The sequence below is a fragment of the Tasmannia lanceolata genome, unplaced genomic scaffold (genome assembly GCF_043159265.1).
Source record: "Tasmannia lanceolata isolate RefF3 unplaced genomic scaffold, GAP_Taslan_0.1 ptg000015l, whole genome shotgun sequence".
NCBI lineage: Eukaryota > Viridiplantae > Streptophyta > Magnoliopsida > Canellales > Winteraceae > Tasmannia > Tasmannia lanceolata.
In genome coordinates, this window is record NW_027518692.1 from 48498539 (window position 1) to 48518829 (window position 20291).

General features: G+C 39.6%; 1 protein-coding gene across 2 annotated transcripts in view; it reads right to left on the minus strand.

Moving 5' to 3' along the window:
- Positions 1-20291, minus strand: part of LOC143891797 (callose synthase 7-like) — a 73864-nt gene that overhangs the window by 45380 nt on the left and 8193 nt on the right. For both annotated transcript variants that reach the window (XM_077396313.1, XM_077396314.1), the window contains exons 3-17: positions 19551-19663; positions 19322-19409; positions 18769-18879; positions 18506-18670; positions 18236-18325; positions 17931-18022; positions 17620-17767; positions 12503-12637; positions 12286-12362; positions 12030-12156; positions 9424-9546; positions 9222-9339; positions 8435-8766; positions 8300-8352; positions 8146-8206 (exon numbers count right to left, since the gene is read on the minus strand). In XM_077396313.1, coding sequence (XP_077252428.1) covers positions 8146-8206; positions 8300-8352; positions 8435-8766; positions 9222-9339; positions 9424-9546; positions 12030-12156; positions 12286-12362; positions 12503-12637; positions 17620-17767; positions 17931-18022; positions 18236-18325; positions 18506-18670; positions 18769-18879; positions 19322-19409; positions 19551-19663 — 1833 coding nt within the window. The remainder of the gene's footprint in view (positions 1-8145; positions 8207-8299; positions 8353-8434; positions 8767-9221; positions 9340-9423; positions 9547-12029; positions 12157-12285; positions 12363-12502; positions 12638-17619; positions 17768-17930; positions 18023-18235; positions 18326-18505; positions 18671-18768; positions 18880-19321; positions 19410-19550; positions 19664-20291) is intronic.

Consider the following 20291-nt stretch of genomic DNA (forward strand, 5'->3'; position numbering starts at 1 on the left):
AAAGAAAATACTGTGACCTAGAGCACAAAGTGAAATCACATAATATCTGAGAAATATGATAGAAGCAGGAAACAAAACATTCAAATCTATCAGACTAGGATAAAATACACATTTCAAAATAAATTCACCACTAAGCTGCAGAAACTTCATATGGAAACATCTTATATAGTCCATCAAACAGTGCTACTCTTATTTCTAGGTAAAGACGTTTAACTTATCCTAATTATACTTTCAGAACAAGCAAAAACCTTTTTTAAAGCTCTAGAATAAAAATAACAATATCTTCCCCGCATTACATTGTAAAAGAAAAACATGACATTTCAAAACTAACCTTTCTTTAAACATGCCTACACAAAGTTCTAGCCAAGGTTATGGTGGAGCCATTGAGGAAGGTTCTTCCTAAGAAAATATCATCTAACCAGTCTGCCTTCATCCAAGAGAGACAAATTTTGGGCTGCGCATTGGTTGTTAATGAGGTGGTGGATTTCTACATGAAGAAAGATCTAGGAGGTATAGTCTATAAATTGGATATGGAAAAAGGTTACGATTGGGTTGAAAGGAGATGCATGGATTATCTTCTAGGAAGAATGGGGTTCGGCAATATATGGCGAACTTGTATCATAGGATGCGTATCCTCTACTTGGTTTTCGGTGCTCATAAACGGATAGCCTAAAGGCTTCTTTAAGTCTTCTAGAGGCCTGAGGCAAGGTGAGTAGGTGACTCCCTTTCTCCCTTCCAATTTGTAATAATTACAGAGACTCTCAGAAGAATGATAGACAAGGGAAGATCCCTAGGGCTCATTAAAGGCTTCAAAATCGGTAATCCAGAAGTGGCGGTATCCCATCTCCAATTTGCTGATGACATATTGGGATTCAGTGCCCCAGAGGTGGAGAAAATGCAATATCTTAAGGGAATTCTTCGTTGCTATGAAATGGTAACAGGTTAGAGGTCAAATTTTCGCACAATATCTTAAGGAAATTCTTCGTTGCTATGAAATGGTAACAGGTTAGAGGTCAAATTTTCGCAAATCCATGATAGTTGACATTCACACCTCTGCAAAGTAAAGAGATGGGTTAGCAGCTCTTCTTTGATGCAGAATGCATATCTTGTCGACCTCTTACCTAGGTCTCTCCTTGGGAGCAGGCAGGCCAAAGAAAGAGTAGGACCCAATAGTGGATAGATTTGAGAAAAGATTAGATATATGGAAGCAAAATTTAGTATCTCCAGGGGGCAGAATAACCCAAGTAAAAGCAGTACTAGCGTCTAGCGAATATTCTGATCTATCAACTATCAGTGTTCAAGTGCCCCTATGAGCAGGGACAGAGCCAAGAGGGCACGAGGGGGGCAATTGACCCCCCTAAAAAATCGAATCGAAGTAGCTTTCTTTGTTTTTTTAAGTCGAGACATTTAAAAGCCTCCCCTAAAACGCCTCCTCTCTCTCTCTCTCTCTCTCTCTCTCTCTCTCTCTCTCTCTCTCTCTCTCTCTCTCTCTTAGAATCCCATCTTAAACTCCCTAAAAGAGGAAATATCTCCCTAAAATCCGCTAACTCCTACTCTCTCTCTCTAGGTTTTAAGGTAACACCCTTAAAAAGAATGGCGTTGAATGAAATATTCCTCATTTTTAAGAAAAAAAACCTAAATGCCCTGCCTCCCTGCATGCTTATTGAAGTGACGAAAACATCCATGCCCAGTCATCTAGTCTTTTATTGCTTCCAGTGATTTTAAAGTGACCAAAATACCCCCTTGATGTCAAGCCAATTGCGGGTGAGAAAATTTGTCATACAATTATACCCAATGCCCCCTGATGGCAAGCCAATTGCACACGAGAAATTTTGTGTTAATCTCTTTCGATTAGACCATTTAAGATATCAATTAAGAATCTATACAATCTATATGCAATATCAAAACTAGCATTATATTATGTTCAAAAGTGAGGAAAACTTATTTTTCCAATAGATAAAAGTGGGTCTCCCTTTTATTTGATAGGCTATGAAGTATAAGAGAACCTATGAGCTTGGAAAGAAGCAACCAAAAGAGTTCCCAATACTCAAATATTAATCATGCAACCTATGAGCTTCTCTTTGAAAGACTGCAATTTGCGGACAACAAAAGCACAATAGATGCAGATTCTGATTCTTGAATGTCATGACTTGATAAATAAAATGTGCATAGCATATAAAGGTATAATAGATGTTGAAGTATAAAAGATTAAATAACGCCTTCTCCAACAGCTTAAGCTTTTGGAGTAACTGGTTGTTTCACATGGTATCAGAGAAAAAATCCTAAGTTCAAACCTACTTGATATTAAAAATCCACATCTAATAGCCAACCCAAAAGAAAGGCCACATGAGCCAAGTGTAGGCCAGCCCTAAAGAGAGGGGCCACACTTGAGGGGGAGTGTTAAAGTATAAAAGATCAAATAAAGCCTTCTCGAACAGCTTAAGCTTTTGGAGCTGTTAAAGTATAAAAGATAAATAACGCCTTTCTCCAACAGCTTAAGCTTTTGCAGAAGTTGGTAAGTTAACATGGTATCAGAGCCCCAGGGTTTGTCTCCCTAGGGACCACCATTGTTTCCCCCCTTTTCCTCTTCCCCCACCATCACCACCAACCAAAACCCTAACCCTACCCTTCCCTTTCTTTCCTTCTCTCCACCTTCTCCCCCCCAACCACTTCTTCCCCTTCTCTCCCCCAGCACCACCGCCCCTCCCTCTGCTCTCTGCCCTCCCCCCCTCCCGACTCTCGTCCAACTCCCCCACCCCACCCCCTCCCCCCGCAACTCTCCCTCTGCCACCCTACTCCCCACGACCCCCGTCCACCCCCCCCCCCCCCACCCACCAAAACGCCGCACGCCACCCCCCGCGACTCTCCCTCTGCCCCCCACAACCCCTTCCAGCCCTGCGGCCTCCAACCTCCTGTGATCCTTTTTCCAGCCCCATCCCCCCCCCCCCCCATCTTTTATACTTTAACTCTCCCACCTTCTTTCCCCCTTTTTTCTTAATCTTATCTTCTCTTTCTCCATTCCAATGGACTAACCCCACCACTTCTTCCCCTTCTCTCCCCAGCACCACCGCCCCTCCCTCTGGTCTCTGCCCTCCCCCCCTCCCGACTCTCATCCAACCCCATCACCCCACCCACTCCCCCCGCGACTCTCCCTCTGCCGCCCTACTCCCCACGACCCTCGTCCCCAGCACCACCAGATCCTCCTGTCAACCCATCTCCTATTGGGAGTACTTCTCCTAGACCCTCGGCACCGTCTTCTAGCTACACGCCTACACCCCTCCTTATTATTCTCCCTCATTGGAGAATCTATGCCTCATATGACCCCTGAGACATTAGATGGCTCTAATTATCTCAATTGGCGTCACTCTGTTGAGACCTTTCTTCTGGCCAAGGGTCGCCTGTCCCTTATTGAGCGTGATCCTCCTCTCTCTTCAGATCCGACTTATGACCGTTGGCGTCAGGATGATGCTATGGTTTGCTCTCTCCTATGGCAGAGTAAGGTCCCTGTTGTTTCCCAGCAGTTGATGAGCTTGCCCTCGGCCAAGGCTATTTGGGATCACACTGCTCTCATTTACTTCGGGGTGGATAACCTCACTAGGATTTTTTCTACTTATTCTGAGTGGATTTGCTCTTGAGCGTGGGGATGACTCTCTCTCTCTCCACCCACTATAGCCACTTCGCCTCTCTTTGTCAGCAGTCGGATGCCTTAATGCCCCTTACCTCGGATATTACGGTCCTCAAGCGTCAACGGGACCAACTCAGGGCTATTCATTATCTTCACTCCTAGGGGCCGGACTTCTTACCGTTCCGCCAGCAGTTACTTGGTTCGGGATCGCTTCCCTCTCTTACTGATATCTATTCACGAGCCCAGCAGTGTGCCCTCGGTGGCTCCTCTACTGCTCTTCCTACCTAGGGCTCCGCCCTAGCTGCTTATGACAGTGGTTTTCGCTCTAGCCATGGTGATGGCCAGGTTGGCCGTGGTCGAGGCCGTGGCGGCTGTGATTCTGCTACTGGTAAAGGTTCTAGCGGTCGTGGATGCTCTTATTGACTCATTGTCGACAAGAGGGTCACCAGGTTGACATCTGCTACACCCTTCTTCCAAAGCTTCGCCCTCCCCGACAGGCCCATCTGACTACCTCTGATTCTATTGATGCGTCGGCTTCTCCCTCCAATCTTGGCAGTGTCCCAGCCCCTGCCCAGCCTGATACTCTGACCATCTACAGGGCAAACTATGAGGAGCTCCAGCATCTACGCCTTAGCAGCCGTCCACCCACAGCTGGTTATGCACATCCAGGTAGCTCACCTACTACTCTTCTTTCTCGGTCGAGTCCCTAGATTATTGACTCTGGGGCCTCCAATCACCTCATTGGTAATTCATCATCTCTTAGTTCTTTTCGTCCCTTTGACTCTTTTTCTAAAACATTTACTCTTGCTGATGGGACTACGGCTCCCATTTCTGGTATTAGGACTCTTACCCCCTCCCCCCCCCCCCCCCCAATCAGGGCTTTATCTTATCGTTTGGTCTCTGTGTTCCCAAGTCTCCCTTTAATCTCTTGTCTGTTAGTCAGATTACAGAAGCTCTTAATTGCTCTGTCTCATTTTTCCCTTCTCACTGTTTGTTTCAGAATCTGGGAGGACGATTGGCTCAGGATGTGAGGTGGATGGCCTCTATCACCATTAGTGTACGCCACCACCCACCATTTTGCACAGTTCTGTGGACGCCTATCAGTGGCATTGCCGTCTTGGTCATCGTTCTCCTCAGCGGCTTCAGCAGACCTCCATTATCTCTTCCCCACTTCAGCCCTTTCAGTGCGAGTCATGTGAACTCAGGGAAACATCATCGCGTGTCGTTTCCACCTTTGGCTATTAGTCTAGTCCTTTTGAGTTAGTTCATTCTGATGTATGGGGTCCCTCGAGGACCACCTCTCTTACTGGTTATAGATACTTTGTTGTTTTTGTTGATGATTATTCTAGAATAACATGGTTGTATTTGTTAAAAGATAGATCTGAAGTCTTTACTGCTTTTCACACTTTTTATGCTGAGATTGTTACTCAATATTATTGTCCTCTTAAATGTTTACGAGATAATGCTCGGGAATACCTCTCTCATGCCTTTCAGGATTTCTTTGCATCTCATGGTATTCTCCATCAGACTTCCTGCGCCTACACCTCCCAGCAGAATGGTGTACCTGAGAGGAAGTTACGGTACCTCCTTGATATGGCTCGCACCATGCTCTTCCAAATGCATGTTCCTAAATTGTATTAGAGCGACGCCATCCTTACGACTTCCTTTTTAGCCATCTGTCTTCTTCCATTTTAGATGATCATTCCCCCTTTTCTGTTCTCCATCCTCAGGGCGAACCCTTTCCTCTTCTCCCACGGGTCTTTGTTGTGTCTCATTTGTTCACAATCTTACCCCAGGCTTGGATAAGTTAGATCCTCGGACTGAACGTTGTGTCTTTCTGGGATACTCTCATACCCGGAAAGGGTACAAGTGTTACAGCCCCCGACTTCGCCGCCTCTTTTTCTCCTACTCCTGTGCACAGCCCTTCTTCCTCTCCCTTATGTCTCCCTCTTCATTCTCCGGGTCTTCCTGCCCCGGTCTCTTCCGTCGATGTGTCTGTTCCGTCTCGTGTCTCGAACTCGCCTCCTCCACCAGCTTCGACAATTCCTCCTCTGCCGGGTACTAAACAAGTCTATCAACGACGTCCGCGAGCAGAGCCTCCTCCAACTCCTCCCGAGACGTCGTCACTTCAGCCGGAGAGCCCGGCCTATCTCTCAGGTATCTTCTCCTTCTCCTCCTGATTTAGCGGTAGATGCTCCTATTGCTTCACGCACTCGTTCACGCACTACTGCTCACCATATTTCATCTTATGTTTCTTATGATCGTCTTACTCCTGCCTTTCGTACTTTTGTCTCTTCGTTGTCCTCTGTTTCTTTGCCTAAGTCTGTGCAGGAAGCTCTTGATCACCCTGAGTGACATGCTGCTATGGAACAACGAGATGGTTGCTCTTCAAGCCAATCGCACTTGGGATATTGTTGCCCCTCCTCCTAGTGCACACCCTGTTGGTTGTCGATGGGTCTATGCCATCAAGTACTTTGTAGATGGGACAGTTGAGCGCCTTAAGGCGCGCTTAGTTGCCAAAGGATACACAGAGACCTATGGGATTGACTACCATGAGACCTTCTCTCCTGCTGCCAAGATCCCATCAGTACAAGTTTTTATCTCTCTTGCTGTCAACCATAGTTGGCCCTTGTACCAGTTGGACATAAAAAACGCCTTTCTCCATGGAGATTTAGCAAAGAAGGTGTACATGGATCAACCTCCTGGTTATGTTGCTCAGGGGGAGATGTCATCTTCCATATGTAGACTGCGAAAATCATTATATGGCCTCAAACAGTCGCCTCGAACATGGTTTGGACGGTTCAGTGAGGCTCTCATGAGATATGGCATGAGACAGTGTGCAATTGACCATTCTGTTTTCAGCCATCAGTCAATTGCAGGGCATATTCTTCTGATAGTATATGTGGATGACATCATTATCACAGAGAGTGACACAGTTGGCATTTAGCAGTTGAAGACCTTTTTGCAGAAAGAGTTCTCCACAAAAGATCTGGGCCGCCTTCGATATTTTCTAGGGATTAAGGTAGCTTACTCAGGTACTAGCCTCTCCCTCTCACAGAGGAAGTATCTGTTGTATCTTCTAAAAGAGACAGGGTCGTCGGGTATGAAACCCGCCACTACTCCCATGGATCCCAATACTAAGCTCCACCCAGAAGAAGGTGACTTGTTGCATGACCTTTATAGATACAAACGATTTATGGGGAAGCTCATATACCTCACAGTGACCAGGCCCGATATCTCTTACGCTGTGGGAGTTGTTAGCCAGTTCATGAGTGCTCCTCGTACATCCCCCTTGGCCGGTGTGACTCAGATTCTTTGTTATTTGAAAGGCGCCCCAGGGAGGGGACTATTTTTCAAACGAAATGGCCACCAGAGGGTGGAAGGATGCAGTGATGCCGACTAGGCTGGCTCTCCAACCGATCGACGTTCCACTACTGGCTATTGTACCTTTGTGGGAGGTAACTTAATGTCTTGGCAGAGCAAGAAACTGAATATTGTAGCCAAGTCTAGTGCTGAGGCCGAGTATCGAGCCATGTCCCACACTGGCAGTGAGCTTATCTGGCTACGATCACTTTTGTCTGAGATTGGCTTTCCCCCATCGTCCCCAGCTCACCTATACTGTGACAACAAGGCCGCTATTCACATTGCTACCAATCATGTCGTCCATGAACGTACAAAGCACGTAGAAGTTGATTGTCACTTCATACGTCACAGGATTCAGCAGAGAGAGATATGCACCACTTCCAATAGGTCGATAGACCAACTTGCCGATGTCCTCACCAAGCCCCTAAGCAATGCTAGACTTAGTGATATTTGTACCAAGCTTAGAATGCTCAATATTTACATTCTAGCTTGAGGGGGGGTGTTAGAAGTGTATTTGTGTGTGTAAGTGCCTAAGGGCATAGTGGTCATTGTACTTCTCCTTTTATATAAATACATTAGCAAGGGGGAGAATACCCTAACTCACTTTTCTCTTCTCCATTGTCTTCTAACGGGAGCAACTGGTTGTTTCATAGTAGAGAAATGAAATAGTAATTTTTACATTGGTTAAAAGAACTGGTCTGCAACCATCCAAAAAACCAACATTGAAAAGCACAAAAATGAACAAGTAGCATTAGAAGGTTGAAGCAGACATAATGGAACTACAGGCGCAAGTCAGTATATTGATAGATGAAACCATTCAAGATAATAAAAAAAATGAAACCATTCAAGCTACAGGAATAAGTAATGCCAATTCAATATAAATATTCAAATCTCAATTCTGAGCTCAAGATAAATTTCCAGTTTTCCACTGGAACATCTTATCAGAAATAAAACGAGAACAAGCATGGACTAATTTAATCATTACGCAGAGATAGCTAATATGATTACAATGAATGGCATCCTTCAGATAGAGATTAGATATCGAAACATACATAACATCCTAGTATACTTAACGAGCAGCAGTTTGTAGACACTACAAATCCGAATGTCTAACGATGCTAAATTTATGTGACTGATTTTCAAAGAGATAAATTCACCTCAACATAGAAGCTGAACGCTAGCTTGCTAATTAGCAACAGGATCCAAAACAGAGTATACCTGGTGAGTAAAATGCATTTCAAATTATATCATTTTTGTTAATGAGAGAAAAAATGGAAAAAAAGGTTGAAAATACGCATTATGCACCCTTACTTGAGAAGTGAGAAGACGTCCTCATGCATGCCTCTTCCAACATATAACTTTGGCTGTAATTTAACAGAGGTAAGGTATAGTCGACTTAAACAATAACGAATTCATCATAAAGAAACCTATGCAAGAAACTCTTGCCTGGGCCCACCACATCACAAGTGTAATAATGCGCCAATTTGAACGCTCCATGGATTTTCGCAGCAGTGGAACCATGAATAACAAGACAGCTAATATATTGGGTATCAAATATATTGCAATGGCAAAACTGTAAAATGACTGGCTTTGCCAATTTCCGACCCAATTGCTGAAATATTTGACAAGTCCAGTAGGGTTCTGCACGGAGCTCGAATAACCTATTGGCAGAACTACTACCCATGCGGCTGCAACAGCAAATTTCAGGAGATACCGAACTATTTGTGTAACTCGCATGCTTCCCCAAGCTTTCCAACTAAGAAGTATATCTAGAGTAGCTGCACAAATCAATATGGTATTTGTTAAGATATACGATGAGAAAGAATACAGAATAGAGCTTGAGAACAAAGAAGGCGAAGGGGAGGATAGACAACAAAGAGGAAAGGGAAAAGTTGTGAAAAATGATTGACAACTTCTCTTTTATTTTATTAGGACATTGAGAATATTACACATCTGCCATTCATTACTGAAAAATAAAAGAATTACTTCAAAAAATGGAAAAAATAAGAAAATTAATGATATACTTTATATTGTAAGCCACAAAGATAAAGGACTAGAAATAAAGTTCACCCCCCTCCCCCCTCCCTTGGAAATGTGTTTGGAATCAGTATCCAATCAAATATTGATTCAGAATCTATGCGGTTGTTATAAACTTATATTACACTGAAGAAGAAAAAAATTCCACCATCACCATGACATGAGAATGCAAGTTAGAGAGATCCAAATGGTGTACCTTGCAGGAAATTGAGTATAGCAGCAGTTATAAAGATACTCAACACGTTTTTAAATACATCCTGATCAAAAACGGCAGTCAGAGAACCTGACGGACTCCAAGCAATGATTACCATAGCCTGAATGACAAACAAAAACATGGTTATAATATTTTTTTTAAACTTAAAAGGCTATTAAATTCATTGCAATCAAACCAAAGATACCTGGAATGCCAATATAAAGAATATCCACATTCTATCAAAACTTCTGAAAAGATGCCAAAAGGTACGAACTTCAACAAAATTTGTTTTTGGCTTCCTCCTCCTCTTATAGGGCTGGTCACTATCCTGGAAGGAAATAGATGTTACAGGCTTATACATGGTAGATAGATGTAAGTTTTGTCTTTTAAGAAATGATCTCCACAAACAGCTTTTGATTGACACAGAAAATCTGCATTTGTATATCAAATAAAAGAAAGCAAGTTGATTTATATATCACACAGATCATTCTAATGAGATTGATTCACAAACAATTAAGGAATAGAATAGCAGAAATATATCACACCACAGATATTCAAACAACATATAGCAATAGCAAAGACCATAGTTAACAGAGTGGGAAGCGAGTGCGAGAAGAGATGTAAGAAATGAGGGGTTTAGAAAACAGAAAAAGCAGAAAGCGGGAAGCGGCAAGCGAAAAGTTTTAAAGAAAATAAAGAGAAAATGAGTGGGAAGCGTCGTTGAGAGTCAACATGAAGCATGTAATAAGCCTCATTGGAAGCAAAAGAGTGGGATTGTAGTAGGTTGGGGACGAAGGACATCGTGACTAATTAGAATTACCAGTTTTAGGAATTTACAGTTTCACATATTTTATTCATATTTATCTACTAATGTTAAGTTTTTGAAAAAAGTTCCACATAATTTTCATTTGAAAATTGAGATGAGTAGAATTACTAGTTTTAGGAATTTACAGTTTCACATGTTTTATTCATATTTATCTAATGTAAAAAATTTCGAAAAAAGTTCCACTTAATTTTCATTTGAAGTTTTCAAGTTTTAAATGCACTTTTTTTTAAATAAGATCCTTCAGCATTATCAAAAGGCGAAAATATTCTTTTAGGAAGAAATAATCACAACCATTCAAAAAAACTGAAGAAGAAATAATCACATAAATAGTACCTTCCCCTAAATTTGGGAAGCGAGAAGAACTTAGCTTCCAAAGTGGGTTCCTGGGAAAATTGGGAAAGTTAACGAGTACAAAGCAAAGCTTGTTGCAAACGATATAACAACCAATAGGTCCTAACTATGATAATCTTTCGATCCAGTGATAAAAATAAACACAATTTAGCTATTTTTAGCTATAGTCAATTTAAATGGATGGGATATACATTAGATGGATGTCCAGAATGACTTGATGGATGTATAAAGGAGGAAGTCTATATGGAATTGCCAAAAGACTTCAAAGTTGCAAATAATAGACATTTTGTTGAAGGCAGCTTTGGTTTGAAACAGTGCTAGTTTGAAATGCTCGGTCTAGCTCTGATAGGAAGAAAAAATATAAACGAAGCTTGTGAAATAATTCATTTTTCATTTACCAAACCCAATCAGGTTTGGTGCTTGTGGATGGGATATATAATAGATGGATGGTCAGAATGACTTGATGGATCTATAAATGAGGAAGTCTATATGTAATTGCGGAAAGGCTTTGAAGTTACAAATAATAAGCATTTTGTTGAAGAAAGAAGCTTTGGTTTGAAACAGGGCTAGTTTGAAAGGCTCAGTATAGCTCTCATAGCAAGAAAATATAAAAGAAGCATGTCAAATAATTCATTTTTCATTTACCAAACCTGAATGATAGCAAGAAAATATAAAAGAAGCATGTCAAATAATTCATTTTTCATTTACCAAACCCATTCAGGTTTGGTGCTTGCCCTAGGTTATGCGGATGGCATCATCAACATTGGCGGAGGACAATAGAGAAACCTAAAGGTTATGCGGATGGCATCATCAACATTGGCGGAGGACAATAGAGAAACCTAAAGGCTCAAGGAGGGCCTAAAAAGAGATTTTGGTATGAAGAAACTTTATAAACTATATTATTTCTTAGGGGTTAAGGTAGCAAGTAAAAAAGAAGGCGTGATCTAAATTCGGAGAAAATATGCTTCAGATAGTTTACAGTAATTTTGTTTGTCTAATTGCAAACCACTAAGCACACAGGTTTCGGCCGAAATCCGGTACAAAAAAAAAGCAATATTTTAATATTTACCAATTTCGGCCGAAATTACAGAATTTTCGGAATTTCGGAAAAAATACCATATTTTTTTAAAAGAATTTCAATTTATCTTCGGCCGAAATTTGGTAAGTCCGAAATTTCGGATTTTGGGAAATTTCGGTTTCGGTCCCAACCGAAATCCAAAATTTCAGATTTCAAATGAAATTTAAAACCACGTTTATCATAAGAAATCAACAGGAAACCCTTTTACAAAAAAGTGGCAATGAAAGACAGCATGTGAAAGGCCCTCTTTCATAAATAGCATTGTGGACACTCAATTATCAGATCTGATATCACTTGTGAAGGTGTGATGTTAATCAAGAATGCCAAATCCCTCATAATCATAGAGAGGAATAATTGCAGTTGGCTAAAAAATAATGAGACATTTAAGAGGATCCATTAATCATGGGTTGTTCTATCCTACCTTTTTTTTTTTAAATGTATCCTAATTAAGAGATACAAATGTCAGCATTGAATGTTTCATGCCAGGAAGAAACACAATGAAACTGATAACCATTTCCTGCATGAAAAGGTGAAATTTTGTGAGATCATTCCTTACTTTGGAATAACGTGTGGTGACAGGTGTATTTCCTCTCAATGATACTTTATCATATATCTCCTCTGAACGCACAAAAAAATCTGCCTTGCGTTCCATTGGCCACCCTAATTTAAAACATTTATTCGACCTGAAAAACAAATCAGAACATGCAGCTATTAGTTGCCTTACAGGATTAGCATGAGAAAATGGGATAATTTTCTCAGTTGCCTCATAGGATTAGCAAGAGAAAATGAGATAATTTACAAATAACTCTTACCAAAAATATTCATTTAAATCGTCATAATTTCCCCACTTCGAATGGCTTACGGTGCCACGTTTGTTTCTCTCGGCTTCCTTTTCACGAAAGAGAATTTGATCCTCAGTTACAAACCTCAGAAAAGGTAGGCATTAACTACTAAACATGAGAACCATTAAACCTACTAAATATGAGCACATTAAAGAGGAGCAATATCATATAGAGTTCTCTACTCTACCTTCCGCATGACCTTATAGATAGGAGTTATAACTTCTGTCAGAAATGATTCCTCGCCATGATACATTTGTTTGAAATGTGCTCCAGTAACCGAATGCACGTTGGAATTCAAAATTCCGTGAAGCTCATCTGTCATCTTAATAATTGGAATGGAGAGATAAAATTATTTCCAATGCATGGAATGTCAGGAAACAAAAAATAGATCAATTAAGATACTCAAATTCATGCCAAGCAAAACAAGATGGTAAAATGATCTGATGCAGATAATACCCATATGAGAACTCATGCGATAATCAAGCTCTTTTCATTTTTAGCAACTCTGAAATGTCATTGAAATTTTGGAACCATGAATAACTCACTGAACATTTCAAAATGTACCTCTATATGGAGTTAGGGTAACAAATTACAATATTCCTCTATTGTTCGTGATTCACTCTCTTACCTAATGCCAAATAAATTGATGCACATATTGTATAAGATGATTGCTACATGGAATTATAGTATAGGTGAATTGCACTTGTTTAATATTATGAGAGAGAGAGAGAGAGACAGAGAGAGAGATTTACCAATTTATTATGCACAGCAAGTTGCACATAAGTGCTCGCCATTAGTTGATGAATAATACACTCCTATTTCCATCCAGGTCAAATGCTTTTGTAAGAACTATTCTTTGTAACTTACATAACAATCCAATGCTGGCAGTCAGTATTATGCATTTAAAGTAATTGTCCAGATCCTTTAGTAATTTTTCAGACCTTTCCAGTATTCATAGGGCGTTTACCCAAATCTTCCGAACCTAATATTTTACATGAAATTCTATCAAAGGTCAATATGCAGGATTAAGAGAATCATTAGAAAAATATGTTCTTTTTTAAATACCTCATTAGGAACTATTGAAATACCCCAAAAATACCCCCACTACTAAATTCGTCCGGCATCCCCCCTTTAAAGAGGGCCGTTTTTGTCATATAGTATTAGCCTTTGATTAGGGCTCTTTCAAGAAGCCTATAAATACAACTTTATGGGTTTTTGAGACTCAACCAAACCCTAAACGTTTCTGCAGCCCGAAAGAGAGGTTTTTGCGTGGAAGGAGGAGAGGACCAAGAACAAGGATTGGAAAATGCGAATTGAGGTAGATCCGCACTCTAAATCAATCTTTGAAGATTAATCGAATCCTAAAAGAGGAATAGTGTAATTAGAAGGGAGACTTTGATGTTGAATCATGCTAGAAACGATTTATACGGTTGTTCTTAGATTTCTTTCGGATCGCTTAGTTTCTTGATCCCCAACGAATTCAAGATCAATATGTTACAGCATTGGAAATTGAGAATTTATAGTTTTAACCTAGATCTTAGGGTTTTGATATGATCTCCATTTATTGGCTTTTGATGCGTGGAATTGGGTTCAATGGAATCTCCTCGTCAAACGGACGGAGTCCGTTGGATCCAACCTTGCGCGAAGCGGAGGTCGGACGAAGAAGTTAAGACTCCCCAAAGATTTGATGAAATCGGGAAGAAAACTGGATTTCTAGCGGAAAAAACCCAGCTCGCGATTAGGACGCCCGAATAGAGGTATTTAGACGCCCAAGTCGAGAGCCCGAACGCGTAATGGTTAGAAACCCGAGAGTTGGATTTTCTTCGGAAGTTCTCAAAGGCCCCCGAAGGGTCTTCCGAAAAGGCTCTCGGACGCATGAAGGTCTTGGTCGGGCGTCCGAACACACTGAAATTCGAAACTTTATTTTTGGATTCTGGATTTCGTGACTAGTAATATGGCTTACTTCTTTAAGCCCAATAATAACTAAATTAAGCAAAGAACACCAATAGAAATTGATTACAAAACCCTTACACTGTGATCGTAGGTGATTGAAGAACGATCGTGAAACCGACATCGAACCCTGATCGAGGTGAGTAACAAGGGATTACTCTAATGGGTTATTCCCAAACCTTGATGTTGTGATATGTAAATTTGAATTCTTCTAATTCCCACCCATAGTAGAACATTGATACTTTTGCCCTAATCGAATTATGAATCCTGTCTTACATAGAAATTTGACTGTTTGAGCGTATAACCCGTTTATTGTTTCTATGGATCCACTATTGAATCAAACTCAGTATTTTCAAATATTGAAACCCTTATTGATTATTGAACTCTTTCATTGTTGACATCCTTGAGAAACTTAAGCTTATTTATGGACCCAAGCCAGTGGGGAATGCATAATTCATTGGCAAACTGAACAATCTGAATTAATATTGGCCAATTTTGGACCATGTTCGGTTGGGAATGCATAATTCGTTGACAAATGTCGACAATCGAACTTCTGAATAATAATAAACTAAGCTCTCTCCGAACCTAAGATGTATCGAAAATTGGTATGGACATCTATATTTGAAACATCTTCTGAAATCTGTTTCTGACCATCGATATTGAGATACACATGATTCTTGACCTTGTTTATTGTCATTATAGAACCCTGAATTGACTGTAACTGATTCCAACTATATGATCGAACCCGTTGATTATTTCTTCATTTATTGTTTATCATAGTTGCTTGATGTGTTATTTGTTCATGGTTTTAAATTTCGGCCGAAACGTTTCATTTCAGCCGAAATATTTTGGTTTCGGTGGAAAACGAAACAAAATTCACATTGAGTCGGAAAAGTATCAAACTTCACCGAAACGTTTCGGAAATTTCGGCTGAAACGTTTCGTTTCGGTGAAATTTCGGATATTTCAGTGAAGTACAAAATTCACCCAAAATTTTCGAAATTTTGGTGAAACTTTTCGGAAATTTTCGAAATTTCACCGAAATTTTTGTGAAATTTTTACAAGATTTCGTCCAAAATTTCGTACCGAAACCGAGATTTAAAACCTTGTATTTGTTAGCGTAGCTCTTATTACTTCACATCAGCTTTGGCTCACCCGTGGTTTACAAATTTCAGATCCCAAGGCTTGATTCCCCATGGAGTTGGAGTAGCGAGGGAAGTTGCCACGAGGAGGAAGATTTTTATTTATTTTAGTAGATTGAGTGAGTATTAGATGGACAAAGTTTTTATTCATTCTTTTAAATGTTGGTAATAAGGGTGAGAGATTGATACTCATGGTTATTTGATTTAAACAGTTTATGGATGATTTGAGGATTTAATTTAATCTAGTGATTTTGAGCATGGTTCTCTTATATTGTTAGCCTTGCATGCTTGTAGAGTTCACTTTACAGGTATGCGGCGTTGTTATGTTCTAAGCCACATAGGTACTTTGGGGCGTGACAACTATGTTCATAATCCTTTGTCTACACTGTCTCAAAGCGAGTCAAAAAGGGCGGCCTAGTGCACGAGGTTCCCGCCATTGCGGGTCTGGGGAGGGCTAGATCTACGCAGCCTTACCCCTGCTTTGCAGAGAGGCTGTTTCCGTGACTCGAACCCGTGACCACCAGGTCACAATGGAGCAACCTTGCCGTTGCGCCAAGGGTTGCCAAGTCACAAAGTGAGTCACAATAACTATTTTATTATCCTCAGATTTTGTCCCCGAGATCTCTTGTATGAAAATTGGATTGTCATAGGTGATTCTAGCACCCAGTGTTAAATGGTAGAACAATAGATTATCATATGTAATTCTAGCGCCCGGTGTTCAATGCTAGAACAAAGCACATGGAAAGAGACTGAATATTATATTGGGAAAAAAAGGTTTTTTTTTTTTAATTATAAACGGAAAACAGTATTTATAAAAAGGATTAGACTCATAAGCCGTAACTTTTTTTTTGAAGCATAATGACTTAACGTTAAACGAGAGCAGTAAATACAAGACAAAAGTTACTATCCACAAGATCATCTCTAACTGCCCATTCTTTAGCAAGGGCAACCGCTACATCATTAGCATCCCTAAGAACATCAAACAAAGAGAACTCGGAACTCCTACATGTATCCACAATTTCATTAATAGTGTTAAGCCAATATTGATGATGATCGGTTCCCGGGCAAAGTATAACAGGCCTATGCTAGTAGGATGGCATAATTTTAATAAAGCCTTAGTGACCTTAGCTGTAATTTCTATGCTTTCATAGGTTGTGCAGTAGGAGTGGTATAGTTGTAATAATTGAGTAATTTGAGAAGCATGTAGTGAGGATTTGAATGTAAGGGAGGGAATCCTCTTTAAATAGGGGTAGAGCTTCTTCGTTTGGAGACTTTGGCTAAGATTTTAATTGAATACCTTGTTCCTAGCTTGGGGAGAGAGAAAGCCGTTATAAAAGAGAGCTTTGATTGATGTTAGAAGGGAGATCCTACTCAAAGAAGGCACTCCTGTTCTTCATCTCAAATTGTAGTTGCAATTGAGCTAAGTCCTCTTTTATTGTTTCTTTTCATCAAAATTCAATAGAGATTCAGTCCATTTCTGTTCTTGGTCATCATTTTGTGTTTCCAGCACTTTTGCTCATTTTCTATAATTTCCAGCAACTTGCTAGTTTTAGGACTGTTTTGAGCAGAATTTTCAATCAATTCACTGTTCTTGGCTGAATTTTGATCTCAAGTTGCATCTCCTTATTAGATCCTCAAAGATCTGCATCAAATTAGGTATCAGAGCTTGAAACCTGCAAGAGATTCATTTTTTGTCCAAATTTCGAGCTGTTTTCGGCAAAGATTCAATTAAAGAGTTGGTTGAGAAAACAAAATCAATTAAAGAAAATAGAACTTGTTAATCAACGGATACCATGGTCGTAAACATGAAAATGAAGCAAAGGTCAACATATGTTACAATAAGCTAAGGAAAGTTAATAAGACTATAAACTCAGTAATTATAAACTGAGTAATTCTTGAAAGGGAAGAGGCTTTAACTTTCAGTTAATATTATCATTCAGCTGCTAGTTTAATGGTTTACTACAACAATAAGCTAAGGAAAGTTAATAAGACTATAAACTCAGTAATTCTTGAAAGGAAAGAGAAACTTTAACATTCAGTTAATATTATCATTCAGCTACTAGTTAAATGGTTTGCTACAACAGGAAAGGTCTCAAGATATTACTAAATCAATATGCTAAAAAAGGATGAAACAGAAATCAATGTGTATCAAGAATAAGAAAAGCTAAAAGAAAATTGCTGAGGGCATGAAGCTATGAAAATATGGAGCCTACATTATGGAAGATATAGCAAATACATTCAGGCATAAACCGAATGTTCGATGCTTCACCCCAAATAAGTAAATAAAGTCCAATATAAAGAAGCTCCAACTGTTGGTTCAACTGTTGGTTCAACTGTCGGTTCTCAGCAGTCCATGAGAATCTGCAATCATAAGAAACTCCTCAGATGAAAGAACTGAGATTGCCATTCCAAAAAAATGAAATGAGATTATGATGGTGAAAACACGTAAATAGTAACAATTCCCTTTTAATCAACCATTTTGAAGGCATTGAACCGTGATTTAGTTTTACAAGAAGCTGATTACCTGGTTTTATAAGGAATACGCAAATATTTACACCATGAAATGTAATTCTTGAAAATCTTGTCGCTCAACTTCACAATGGTGTCATTATCTAGCTGTAAATATTAAAGTATATACATCAAGCTTCTATGTTCAAATATCCAAACATTCAAATTTGGAACAGTGAAGAAACCGAAACTATATTTGACTCATTCAATAAAGCTCCTATAACCGAATAGAGAAAGAAAAAGGTTCTATGCTTGAACAATTAGAATTCAATTTGGAAAAGCAAATACAATGAAACTCTGAGTGAAAGAAAGGCATATAACCTGGGTAGAATGTCCATGAGGCTTATTCCTCATTTCGATATTTGCAAGTAGCAAAATTAAGTGCTCCCTCTGATTTCTCACATTTCCTTTCTTCAAGCCCAGAAATTGAATAAAGCAATAATGATCAAATATTGTGAGTTTTTTCCTATATAAAAATGCTATATGCTACCTACAGAATAGAAAATGACTGGACTAGAATTTCATAAATAGATTTGTAAATGTAACTGTAATAATTCAAGAATAGGGATTTGAAGATATGTGAGTTAATACCTGAAACCCAAAAGCTAACCGAAGCCAATCAAGCAAATCGTGGCTAGATTCATTCCACTCTTCAGGCATGAAATTCTCATCTGTATCTGGGGCATTTCTTTCCGGATTTATTCTGGGCTTCGGAAGGTTGTCTACCTTATGTAGAGCACCCACTGCTGCTTTGATCTATATTTCCAAAGAAAAAAAGAATGTGATGAAAGAAAAATAAATAAATGGTATGGGCGGATGAAACTTGAGTACACTCATGAGCACATGTATCTGACCTCAGGAAGTCCCATAATTGCTGAAGAAGCACCACCTGCATGCAGGGGAAGAATGTTGTAGTTTCTGTAATGCGGTTTCCTATGCTCAATTTCTTTAGCTAATCCTCTCACCTGTAAATGCAACATCCAATTTATCTTCCTGCCTTTACATAAATATTTACTTCCAAAAACAAATCAAAATGTTCATAATTTCTAATTAGGGGTGCAACTCAGGTCGGGTTCAACCCGAAAAAAAGCCGGGTTGGGTCGGGTCGCGTTTTCCAAACCCGGGTGGAGTTCAGGTTGAGCAGCCCGACCCGAGTGAAACCCGACATTTTTTATCATTTTTTTAGTAAGCTTAAAACTCAGGTTGGGTCAGGTTCGGGTTGGAAAAAAAAAAGTTCATCGGGTCGGGTAGGGTTGAACGTCATGGGGTTGGAACTCGGGTCAGATCGGGTTTGGGTTGAGTAAATGGTTCCTCGAATCGGGTTCGGGTTGGCCTCAGCCCAACCCAAGTTGCACCCCTAATTTGTATGTACCATCTCCACTGACACAAGTATTATACAAATCATACCTCGGGATCAATTTTATCAGGCGGTACCACAGTTTTCAGCACCTCATATAACACTGATGCCGTCTGATAGTTCTTGGCCATCTCCTCACTACAAGAAGTTTTGAGAATGAGAAGAATGACAGATCAGGTCTAATGACCAAAGAATGTGCTCGAAACTTGCAGTACGAGTAATCATAAATCCTGGCAAAATATGAGAATTGAGAAGTCAATAGTTAATGTCAAGCCTCACGGTTTTCTTTTGATTTGGCCTTCTCTGACTTTTTCTTCATAGAACCGCCGATAGAATTTTTGGATTTCTCCTGGATCACTTGAAGAAAGCTTTCGCTCAGTTTCATTATCTTCCTGCCATCAAGAAAAACATTTATATGCTTTCTATGATGAATATATTTACTGTTTACTTTACACACTTTAATCAGATTTATTCAATGATGGATGCAAACCATAACATAAGAAATAGGAAATCTGAAAAGGGAAATGAGTTCATAGCCTTGGTATGACACTTGACTTATCCAAAATATGACAAAATAAATAAATAATTAAAACTGTAGGTCTGAACTTCAGTATAAAATGTAAAAAAGAAAAAGGAGTGTTTGCACACATGGTCAAATACAAAGGCAGTGGTTTTTGTTTTTTTTGAATTGTGTTATTGTTTAAAGATATATTGTGACATCTGCTGGGAACAGATTCCAACCAAAACAAATGTTTCCATCAGAATGAATCTTCATATAAAGATCCATTCACTTCACTTCCAAATGATTTAATTGAAATTAATCCCTTGCCTTACTGTTGATGGCTACATCAAGAATGGTAAATTCATAGTGTTTTGAAAGATCAGAAAATGTGCCAACTGGGTGTCAAAAATGAATTTCTGTGAAAGAAGAGAATCATGTCGGATATGTTTGCAGATTAAATAAGGATATTTATAGTCATAACATTCACAAGAACTTAGGCAATAGTTTCTAGTTCTACA